This window comes from Manihot esculenta, chromosome 12 (genome assembly GCF_001659605.2).
Source record: "Manihot esculenta cultivar AM560-2 chromosome 12, M.esculenta_v8, whole genome shotgun sequence".
NCBI lineage: Eukaryota > Viridiplantae > Streptophyta > Magnoliopsida > Malpighiales > Euphorbiaceae > Manihot > Manihot esculenta.
Window position 1 is genome coordinate 36,492,822 of NC_035172.2, and position 12,465 is coordinate 36,505,286.

The following is a 12,465-nucleotide window of genomic DNA, read 5'->3' on the forward strand; positions in this document are numbered from 1 at the left end:
TCTCTTTTATTCTTTTTTCTTTTTTTATGTTAACCACGTCTAATTATTTTTATGTTATAATGTCATTTATTCATATCACTCATATATTATAATGTCATTTATCCATATCATTCACATCCGTACGTACAGACGTGTTAAAATATCTCTTTATACCAAACGACAACTTAATTTTTTTTGGCGCGCATGCTGATAAAACTGCGAAGTGATTGAGCCGATTATTCTCTCTCATATCATATCGTCGAGCTGAATCATCTTCTGTTAGACCCGTGCTCGCTATTGGTTCGACCTACCCATACATGCAGACTAGGACTTACCCGGCGATGATCATAATTCATTCTCTTTTTATATCTTACCCCTTTCTTTAGAAGAATGATTTGGAAATTGCCAATTCGCAACTATGCCTATGGGTTTTTATCTGTTAATTTTACTGTAGACATAAATTTATCCATATGCATGTTAATTAATACTATTCTCTTTAATTAATATTAATTATGAAATAAAATATCTATAAAATATGTGATATATTCCCATGGTGAATAAATTGAGTTTTATTCCAATGAATTAAGAGCTTAATTTCTTTCTTAAGGCACATAAACCACAATCGCCAAATAGGGTTTTATTTTTTTAGAAGAAAAATTCCTTCTTACACTAATAATTTTCTTAAAATTATTTATTTCTTAGAAAATCAAATAGTGGTAGTAGTTAAAAACAAGGTTCTCCAAATAATTAATTTTATATTTTAAATCAACAAAATTAATTAAATGGGCATTAAGGGCCAAATCCAACATTAAAGAAAAGGGTGGCAATTAGTTGAGACGTGATATCTGTCCATATATGTGTGACAATAAGAACATTTTCTAATCATTATGTTGCAATCATAAACCCTAATTCATACTAAGCTTAATTACCTCTCTCTATATATTATTACTAATTACTAATTACTAATTACAAATGGGTTAGGCTAAAAAATTAGAATTTCATTGTAGATTATAAGATGGGTATTTATGTTGATTTTCTTTTTTGAAGGAAAAAAAAAAAGGGAGAAGAAAAGTCAAGTAAAATAAGGCAGATTTGGTCTAGTTCCAAGTGGCAATTCATGAGAAGAAAACGCAATCTTTTCTCAGTACTGAGTTGTTGGCAACAGCAAAAAATTGTACTATGGTCGGTGAAACAACTTTTCATTCTGTAAGAATTTAGTTCCCTTTTTGATGTTTCATATCAGCAAAGGTGGCATAGCAACTCTGGCACTAATACTTTTAGTGGGGTTCATATCCATGATCCACCACTCCCTTGTCACTTCAAAAGCAATAGCATTACTATATTATGCTTAAGCTTTTTCATCTCCTTTTGCATTAATGGCTGCCAATTTCTAACATAAAGCACCAGTCATGATAATAGCTTTAGAACCAACTCAAAATCCTTGGATAAATCAAATTTTACCCTCTGCTTTTCGGTAATCCCACTAAATAAAGAAGCTTAGTGCATCTTATCCAATCTGCAAAAGTTGCAAATGTACAAGAAATTTTGGCATTGTATGATAATCATAAATACCATTGGCAATTCTATACATTCATAAAGATACTATACAATAACTTAGCTTCTCGTGCAAAGTCTGCTGGGCAGCTTACCGCCGGAGTTCTTCATTAATCGAAGTTCTCCTGCTAGCCTGGCTTATCCAGAAGTTTATCTACAAGTAGTTATTGCAACCTAGCAATATGTGTTCTTAAATATGTTTAGATTATTCATAGGGAATGTATGTGTTTAACTTTCTGAATTGCTTGCTTCACTCTTGTTGATGGTTCTTCATAGAGGAATGCAGAGTTATCAAACTCAGATGCCAAGCTTTTATCCCCAAGGAAAGCGCGAAAAGAGTCTGCCACTGAATATGAAAGAGAATCAAGGTTGTATCCACCCTCCAAGAAAAAAACACAACGGCCCCCACATAGATCTTTGGCGAGTTGTTTAATGTTTGAGGCTAGCATGTAGTATGTTCCTGTTGTAAATTGCAGACTGGCTAGTGGATCCAGAACATGACCATCATACCTGAACAAAATTTAGTCATTTGAGATGCATATTTTAGGATATTGAATCTAATTAAAAGAGGAATACAATTACAAAATCCCTTTTTAGGACATCAAAATTTTCTGTGATCTAGCCAAATTAAACAATTTTACAGTTTAAAATTTGATAGATTAATAAGAAATGGTGCATGTGTATATATGTGCTATTGGGCCACAAAATTTAACTTGCAATCAAGCATCTGTGATTTAATCTCGAACATTAAGAGAGAGAGAGAGACACTACATATTCTGGCAATCACTAAATGCATGCTCCATGTTGCACCAATGAACAACTGTGGCAAGAACGAGGAAAAGCATAACAAAGCTAATTTCTTCAAGCATATGTTAAAACTCAAAGGAGAGGGCAGCTACTCACCCAGCAGAAACGAGAATTATATCTGGCTTGAACCTTTGAGCACATGGCACAATGACTTCATCAAACACGGTCCTCATGGCAATGTCACCTGAGCCTCCTGGCAATGGTAAGTTTAATGTTGCACCCTCACCATCTCCATGACCAACCTCATGAATTTTACCCGTACCTGGGTAGCTCCCATCCTACACCAACATATATTGAAACAGGATCTTTTGGTTTATTAGTACATTGTGAACCATACATACTTTTAATACAAATGTATACATCAAGAGATTCAGCACTAAACCAAATGGCTGTTGCTTTACTGGTAAACATATTATCATACAGAAGATCTCTGGACGCCTCTCCATGTAGTGATGTACAGAAATTTTTGTTTCTTCTTTTTGTAACATCTAAAAAGTGCAAAAATTTACCAAATCTCCCTTGGTCCCAGTACTAGGAAAAAGGAATCAAATTTTCATAAATGTTGTTTTCCTCAAAAGGTAGGAATAACAAAGAGAGACAGCTTTGGACAGAGGACAATCAATAGATCATCCAAAATCTTAAGAGTCAAATTGATATTTTATTATTCAAAGATATTAAAGATAACAAAATCATATAAGTTGAAGACAGCATGGTGTGCATTTCCTATTAAACAGTAACTTAGATTTGAAAACATAAAAAGTAAAAAGATCATATGCATGCATCCAGAAAAATACGTTCCCACAAGTGTCTTGCATGCAGAAGAAATTTATAATTTTAAGCTACATTAGGACACTTCTTATATTGAGTGCAAAAAAGATGTTTTGAGCATTTTCAAGCATCATGAGGTCTAATTGCATTTAAATACCACGTCTACTGTAATGTCCATAGAGTTACACTTACAAGATATTCACCATTGATTAACCAGAAAATTGCTAACCAAAACTAAGCATTTTTGTTAAGGAGCTGGCATGCTATTTATTTTTATACTGGGTTTTATCCATAGTTAAGAGCAATACGAATCGTTCTTTAAAATGTACCCAAGTCTATATTCCCAATTTTCTGTGTCAGACATCCCATCATAGTTTGAGTCGGCTTCATTCCAGATATTACATGGTAATATGAGGAAGAGATGCTTAGATTGCATCTGAATAGGGAATTCAAAATCAAGAAACTTGGATTTTAGTTAAATTACTTGAATAAAGTTCATTGTGTAGATTCATGAACGGAAATTAGGTGATTAGGTGCATGGATGTGGATAAAAGGTGAATTTATAATACCTAAACAAAAGGTACTAATTTCAATACCCCTGTAATTATTTGTTTCCAGTCTCAACAATCCTGCTCTTCCTCTTCTTAGAAATCCATATATGTATTAATATAGTTTGAACCCAGAAAAGAAAAAAAAAAAAAAAAAAACTCAATTTGGCTATTGGATTTTAATTTTTTTAATAAAGAGCAACTAAAAACCATTTGGAAAAACAAGAAATCATACATTTGCATAAAATGACCAAAATACATTTTTAAAAAAATAAACTTACTTGGTGAGTTGACAAGAAGAATATATCTGGATCATCATAAAAGGCATCATTTGTCCCATTTCCATGGTGAACATCAAAATCAATAATAAAGACTCTTCGCAGTCCGTGCACACGTTGAGCATGACGAGCTGCAATGGCCACATTACCAAAAACGCAAAAACCCATAGGCCCTTTTGGAATGGCATGATGACCTGGAGGTCTTATCAAAGCAAATCCTGTAGGTGGATTCTGGTTGCTGTTCGATGCTGCAACCTGAAATATGACAAGATTCTAGCTGATAGTAAATCGAGAGACTCACTATCTACTGATCAAAACCTATTTAGGTAAAGTTCAGCTTCATAGCCAATCTATTTTGAGGCAAACATAGAAAAACAGTTTTGTCATTCAGATATATAAATATTAACTTTTGTCCAGTTAAATAAAATGTTTTTAGCATACAAAATAAACAAAAAAGATTTTCATAAAGAGACTAACGTGCCAGACTGAGACATCACCACTGAATCAACCAATGCTAGTCCTGCTCCAGCTGCCACAAGTGACTCCTGGAATGTCTGCAACATTTATATTTTCACGAGTAAAATAAAGAACATAGAGCTTTCATATTTAAGGACCAAAATGCAGATCATTAAAGCATGTCCACTGAAGTTAACCAGATAATAAAGTTACACAACCTACAGATTAAGATATCATACTTGGTTTAAAGAAATATATTATATTTATTGCTTTTTTTATACTTAACAAACTGAAGCTTAAGAGTGCTATACTTTTGCTTTTTTTTTTGGTAAAAGAAAAAGATAGCATGTATCATGGTAAATCCGTATTACATATGTATATATCGACAAGCTAAAGAATACAAACACCAAAACTCCTGAAGGGCGACACTTACATTGCCAGTAGCATATGTTGGTCCTGTGCCTTCAATGAAAATAATGCCCCGTTCTGAAGCTCTACCCATAGCCTAAAAGTAAGAATAACAGATAGAATTAGACAAGCTGGTGATATTTTTCCTTAAAAAGACACAAGCACACACTTAGGTTACATATTTGCATGTTACATATATCTTTATGGCCAGTTAGGACTTACGTGATTCAGAACCAACAGAACCTGCCAGTCCCAGTGTTTTAATTTGGACAGGATCTGCTAGTCAGACCTGATTAACCAGAAAACAGCCATAGGTCCAGTTCAGGTTAGTGTTGAATCATTTCTATGGTCAAACCAACTTTTGGATCAGTTTGGCCAATAGTTCCACGAGTAAACATGTTAAAAGTCTAATCCAGGAAAATTGAAGAATCCAAATCCTGGGGCTCAAAGCCTCAAACCCAGAACTTTGTGCTATAAGGGTGCCAGTAATATATTATTTCTGTATTATGATATAGCAAGAATGTGAATCTTACAAATCTTGCCTATTATTTTCATGCAATCCATCAAATATATGTGTTTCCCTGTGTGTATGACATGCCTAGGGGATCAACCCAGTTTCATTACACAATTAAACCTCTAACTTTTGGCCTTCATTGTTAACTGGTCAGTCTTATAAGTGTGTCGGTTTTGAAATATTAATCTAAAAAGGTAAAAAATAAAAAAGGTGGTTATCAATGAGCTTTAATTCTTTCACCATGATGAATTTCTTGAAAATTTGAGATGTTGAAAATTCGCGAAGTAACTCAACAGAAGGAATGGGTCTAGCTGGGAGGATGAGGGAGGAGAAAGAGAGATAGTGTATCAAGGTAATACTACCTGCTCAAGGCCATCAATGTAAGCTTTAGCATGGACACTTGCAATATCATCTGCAGAAGCAGGCTTGAAGTTTTTAAGTTCAATAATCTCGGGACCACGAAACTGAAATGTGAAATGAAGAATGATTAATCTATGCAAATAAGAACCCATTTTATTCTCAACACATGCAACTACACATTTATTTTTTCTCATAGAAACAGGAGCATTTCAACATCATCTATTATTTCATTTCTACAATGTCCAGTTTCAATACACCCTAGAACTACTTGTAATCCACCTGCCATGAGGCACTCCTTTTCTGTCTTGAGAAAGTAAACGTTCATGGTCTTTATACTAAAATACTAAAACAAAGAACTAATTAACCTACATATAGAAGAAATGGTTTCATTTCAGTACATTCCATTGCATAAATTTTTTTTCCCTTTTGGCATCTCTCTGCCGCCAAATATGATTGGCCAAAGTATTAGAGATAAAAACACACAATAATTCAAATTAAAATGATATTTAAATCAAGTAATCCAGCTTTTTATTTTAAAATTGAGTAGCTAAATTTTTTAAAACACGTCAATGGAACAGTCAATTTACAGAGGATTCTAGGTCTGGTTCTTATTTAATTAAGAATATGTTAACTAGAAACCATCATGACTACCCTATTGAACTATGAATATACAGGCCATACTCCTAAGCTTCTAGCAAAAGAAATCTTGCTCTATGAGAAACCATCATGATTACCCTATCTGAGCAACAATTTTAGCGACCAAATTAGCAGGACTCAAACATAGGCTTATATACCACCTCCTAGGTTGTCAATAAGTTCCTTCTACAATCCCCAGCGAGATACAAGAAGAAAGAAAAAAATTCCCATGGACTTCTCATTCTTATCAGCAACCTCCCGTCGGAACTGTAGGGAGTAGAAAAAGAAAGGAAGCCATGGGGAGCGAGGGAAGCAAGTTACTGCCTGAACATGTGTGAAAAACCTGCCAAGAGAGAAGAAAGCACCCTCCCACCATCAAACACTTAGAGGTTTTTCCAAGCAAGGGACCCTAAAATGCACATTGTTACAAGTTCATACTAATGGTCCAAGTACCAAAATTGTGACCGACAACTGAACAAAACAAGAACATATTGAAAACAATTACAAGCAAGTGCTGTAATAATTATGTGCAATCAATTTAGTGGGACAGAAAAAAAAAAGGATCCTTAATACCTTCGAAGTGAGCTCCATCTTTTCAAGGGCACTCACAATTGCAGGAACTCTGAGATGGGATTCTGGATGTGAATCCTATTGGAAAGGCAGGAGTAAAAAAGAACATTCAGTAAAAAGCAGAGGAAAAGAATCTCCAAACATAGAAGCAACACCATGAGTAAAATCTCCAAACATACAAGCAACACCATGAGTAAATGAGAAGTTAGTACATTCCTTCTATCTAACATAGCAAGTTCCTCCACAGAATTCCAACTTTTTAAAGGACCATGTAAATTCTATAACCTGCATTATAAAATTTCTTAAACTCAAAAAGTTCTGGAATTACATTCACTTACCAGCATAATTTGAAAAGACCACAAACATTAAAAATTCAATTTGGAAAGAGTGGAAAATTGAACTGACAAATTGGAACTTGGAAGTAATAGTTTAAAAGCATATGCAGCATCTTAAGCGAATAAGAAATATAGAAAGTATTATAGCAATTATATGTAGACCTTCTTCGACATCCTGTTTTTCTGTCCGGCTATTTCATAAAATTTGGTCCATTTAATTGATAATGTGGGAGAAAAAAAAAGAGAGAAAATTGTAGTCATAATAACTCTCAACCCATCTTAACAATCCATAACATGGCCATATAAGACATAAGGTAAATGTCAAGCCATATGAAAGCTTAAAAAGAAAACAGCTTGGCATTCTTTAAGCCATACAAAACATAAGGCAAATATCAATAATTCAGAAAATCATCTAGATTCAATCCTCTAAGTTGACAGAAAGGCCATAATTCAAGCACCTAAATTCATAAACTCAACCCTCGGTCACAAAACCAAATATGACCCACTATTCGAAACTTAAAGAGATAAAAAGCTTCTGAAATACAATACAATTTCAATCTCTGCCACTCTCAACTCCATAAGTTAAACTATCAATCACAAAACCAAACATGGCCCGTAATTCAAAACTTAAAGAGACCAACCCCTTCTGAAATACAATAGAATTTCAATCACTTCTACATTAATCCCTCCAGAATAAAACAAATTATCATATTAAATGTACCTGGTTATGACCCATAGCAGGAGCTACACTATAAATAACTCGAGCATCAGTAAGTTCTTGAATAGATGGTAGGTTTATACCCTCGTGGAAACTGTGAGAACAAGAAATAGAAGCTCCAATTCTTTTGGTGCAGAGCACCCTCCATGATACTTCGTGCTTCTGCAAACGCCTACCCTTTACAAAATCAGTACTAAAATCAAGCCTTTTATATTTGTTCCAGCTTAGCAAGTTCTGGATTGCCAAAACAGGAGATCCCATTTCTGGTTTTAAATTGATCTTCATTTACTCCCAGAGGCAGGGGTACACTGTGGCGAAGAAGAAACAAGAACGCGAAGCTTTGGGAAAGGGCAAGAAAAAGCTAACGCTAAAGGAAAAAATGAAGAGCGGTCCATATTTGTCCAATATCCTTAAAAGGGCTTCATTTGATCAACGTTACTTGGATTATATAATTTGATTTAATTCATAAATTAATTAGTTTAAAGTCATTTAATTTAATTTTAAAAAATAAAAAAATAACAATAATCTCTTTACGAATATAAATTTATGAATGTTTTCTTTCATTTTATTTAATTTTTAAAATTAAAATAATAATCATTTTATCACAACGTACCCTTACTTGCACGAACTCACTAGCACATCCTTCAGCAAGCTATTCCCCAACAACTTGCTTCAATCCTCGTCAAAAACACCTCATTTTAGTGGAGACAATTCCCACTTCACCCCACACAAGAATGTCTCTTCAAAGATTGTTATAATTCCACAAAATGACGCTCACGAACAGATTGAATTGGCTCTGATCCCAACTGTCACGCTTTCCTCAAACTAAAGCATCTATACAATACTAGTAAATTCACTCCAAATTAAAAATATTAGTCAGCCTCCCCTTTAAAAATGTCAACAAGATAATAAGAGATGTGTGTTGCGGAAACTAAATAAAAACAAGTCAAAGAGTTGATGAGCAATAGCCAAAACACTCTATTGCAATGTATGGAAACAAAGTAAAGCTATATACAAGTGCCTCTCACAAATAATGCTCACAAATCTTAAAAAAGATCACTCAAGTATGGACTCTCTTAGCACTCTTTTTATGTTGCTGAACAAATGCCCCTTGACCCTTATTTATAGACATTCCAACTGTAACGACCCGGAAACCGGTACCCCTCTGTAACGGCCCGAACCATCACTGGCACTAGGATCCAGATCGGCTTAAGGCCGCCGGGACTCGTAGTAAGCCGACTATACTCTCTGTGTACCTGATAGATCCCATACATGATATAAAACGACTTAACAATCCTGTAAAACTCTGTAGGCTTAACTGCTGCTACTCAGATATGTCAATCTGAAATGGCCCTCAGGGCCTATACCAGGGACTACTATCTGCTGTGGGTCAAGGGATTGACACCCTTTTAATCTATAACACATCCCATTGGTATCTCATCAAAGTCATACGTTAAGCCCAACTCACACATTTCTCATCAAGAAACGTAAAACAGGATGCATGTACAAAGGGATTAATCATACATCACACTATGACAACGACACTAGAGAAAGCACAAGTCTATTCAGTAACTGATAGTACATATCGATACATTACATGACAACTAATCTTTTAATTATATCATGTCCACTATGCTATTACAAACATACATTCAGGCATCACTGTTCTCTGTACTCTTGCTGACTTTGACTTCCCATAGCTATCTCAGAACCTGCAAAACTGGGGTTAAGGGAGTGGGATGAGCTACTACAGCCCAGTGAGGAGGAACAATAAAACAATTCATTCATTACATGCTCTCATGAAATGCATCACATCACAAACATATCATCTCACGGATGAACATGTCACCTATAGCCCTCTACTATATGTCATAATATGTCCTGCTATGCCAAGGAGACTAGGTCATCACCTGGACTTCTTTTATTTCTCTCATATCATAACATGTCCCACTGTGCCAAGGAGACTAGGTCATCACCTGGACTTTTCTTACCTGATCTGACAGCCCGGCTGTCTAACTCATAGTACCAGGAGCGACCTAGACTATCCAGGGGCGACCTGGTATGGCTATCTCATGCCATATCTCATCTGATCTCATAGTATCTCAGCTACTATCAAGGGCTAGGGATCATTCAATGTTCATCCACACAAATATCATCTTATGCAATGCAGCATATTCGTGAGTTCTAATGCAACACAACCTAATATAAAACATGGCATCTTATGATGCATGGATCATGCGAAGATATGTCATTTCTCAAGTTAAACATTAAGTTAGTTCCACTCACCTGTAGCCAAACAATGGCTAGCTCTGGGCCAACTCTAACTCTGAAGCAGCTACTACTGCTTAACACCTCGGTTCCTCGGGTCCAACCCTACAATGAAGGACTCAAATGAGGTACCAAACATACTCTATATTACTGATAAACATCTCCCCAAAACCCCTCCAGAATACCTCAAAACAATCACATTTAGCATACAAAAGAAAAACTAGACAGAACACATTCGGCTGCAGGTTCGGCGGCTGAATCTCCACTTTAGGCGGCCGAAACCTCAAAAACACTCAAGAGCAAGCTGTGGCAGCCTAAGCCACCATGCAAGGGGTTCGGCGGCCGAATCCTCCCTTCGGCGGCCGAACCTGAGTTCATCCAGAACTCAGCTTCGTGCACAACCATCTTCTGCCAATCAACAACTCCTCTCCACATGCATAACTCAACTCCTCAACTTGCACATACTTTGGTATATGCACCAAGGGGTCCAAAACTACCTATTAACCCCAACAAACAGCACACATAACACATAATCATGCATAAACCATGAAATACATCAAAACGAAACTCTAAAACCTAAACATGCAACTCTACCCTTAACCTCTTTAAACGCTGTTAAAACCATAAAACAAGTATAAAGACCTCGCTTACCTCCTAAAACTAGCAGAGGAACAACTGGAACGCAACAAATCCCCTTCACAAGCTTCAAACCACCACAACCTCTCTTTTCTCTCAAAACCTTCACAACCTCTTGCAAACGAGCAACCCTCTGCATGAGCTGATTAAAAGCTTGCAGATGAGTCAAGGGAGACGTGGCCTAACCTCTGGTCATGATCTGGAGGTGAACACCTGGCCAAACCACGGACTGAGGAGCATGCACAACTAACCGACCACCTCAGCTTCGGCTGCCGAAACTGCATGCAAAACCATGCAACTTTCGGGGGCCGAACATAACCTTCGGGGGCCGAACATTGGGCACTTTCGGCGGCCGAACTTTACCTTCGGGGGCCGAACATAACAGAAACTCCTTTGGCCAATTCTCCACGAAATTCAACTCGTTTTCTACGCTAAACCTTTAAAACACTTGCAAATATTTTAGAAACCTTTCTCTTACCCGTCCAAAGACCTCTGACATCCTCAAATGCCACCGGACGGTAGGAATTCCGATGTCTGAATCTAGCCGGGTATTACACCAACTTCTCAACAGGCGGTGAAAATGCACTCTACCATAAGTGGCCAGAATTTCCTTTCCAAAAGTTTGAGGGATTAAACTGTAATTTCATATTCTGGGGGGAGAATTCTGGTCTGGCTGCGTCCTACCTGCCTTTGGCTCTCCGGCCAATTCTCGACTTCCCGTGTATCCCAGGTTCTTCTGAAAGTTTCGCGTGCCTTCCAGCATGTCCCAGCGCCTTGCACAGCCTTTCCATCGCTCGCACTGAATCCAACCTCACTCTGCACAGCTTGTGTAACAGCCCGGAAGTCCGGACCGCTACCGGCGCTAGGATCCAGATCGGCGTAAGGCCGCCGGGACCCGTAGCAAGCCTGACATATATCCTGTAAACCTGTAAATCCCATACATGATCAACAAAACTCATAAACCTGTAAACATTCTCATATAACAACCAAGCTCAACCTGTACATAAACATAAACATATCATAAACCTCCACTGGAGCCCTCATCAGATGCTCCAATGGGGTATCTCATCATACATAAGCTTGGTTGAAACATAACCTCATATCTCATATCATAAAGACCATGTACATACAAGTGGGATCAACAATCTGTATTGGTCAAGCACAACTCTATCCTCAATATTCAAAATTTCACAACATGAATTAAAACTCTTTTACATTACATCATAATACAATTGTCATGTCCACAATCTAACTATTACATAACATTGCTTCATACTCTGGCTAACCTCCTGGTCTACCCTGTACCTGCACATCTGGGATTAGGGGAGAGGGGTGAGCTATAAAGCCCAGTGATCAGAATAGAGAAAACATATATTAAAATATTTCATGCTTCCATGAAATGCAACACATCACAAACATATCACATAAGGATGGTATTGTCACCTATAGTCCTCAACATAGTCCAATCGTGCCAGGGGCGTAGAATGGGCCTCATTGGTCTTTCTCTTACATACATAACATAACATAACATTCCAATGTGCCAGGGGCGTAGAATGGGCCTCACTGGTCTTTCTCTTAACATAGTCCAGGGGCGTAGAATGGGCCTCACTGGCAATCCGTACCGTATCAT

The 12,465-nt window shown here is 36.8% G+C and overlaps 1 protein-coding gene across 2 annotated transcripts; it reads right to left on the reverse strand.

Moving 5' to 3' along the window:
* Nucleotides 1–1,463: 1,463 nt before the first annotated feature.
* Nucleotides 1,464–8,331, reverse strand: LOC110628918 (histone deacetylase 14). Of its 2 annotated transcripts, XM_021775749.2 has the most exons (8): nucleotides 7,935–8,331; nucleotides 6,882–6,956; nucleotides 5,675–5,776; nucleotides 4,824–4,895; nucleotides 4,432–4,488; nucleotides 3,938–4,189; nucleotides 2,437–2,618; nucleotides 1,464–2,043 (listed from the first exon to the last, which is right to left on the reverse strand). In XM_021775749.2, exons 1-8 carry the CDS (start codon nucleotides 8,214–8,216, stop codon nucleotides 1,743–1,745), a joined length of 1,323 nt encoding a protein of 440 aa, XP_021631441.1. In that variant the 5' UTR covers nucleotides 8,217–8,331; the 3' UTR covers nucleotides 1,464–1,742. The 2 variants fall into 2 exon arrangements, with proteins under 2 accessions (XP_021631441.1, XP_021631442.1); XM_021775750.2 differs by lacking the exon at nucleotides 5,675–5,776.
* Nucleotides 8,332–12,465: the final 4,134 nt, after the last annotated feature.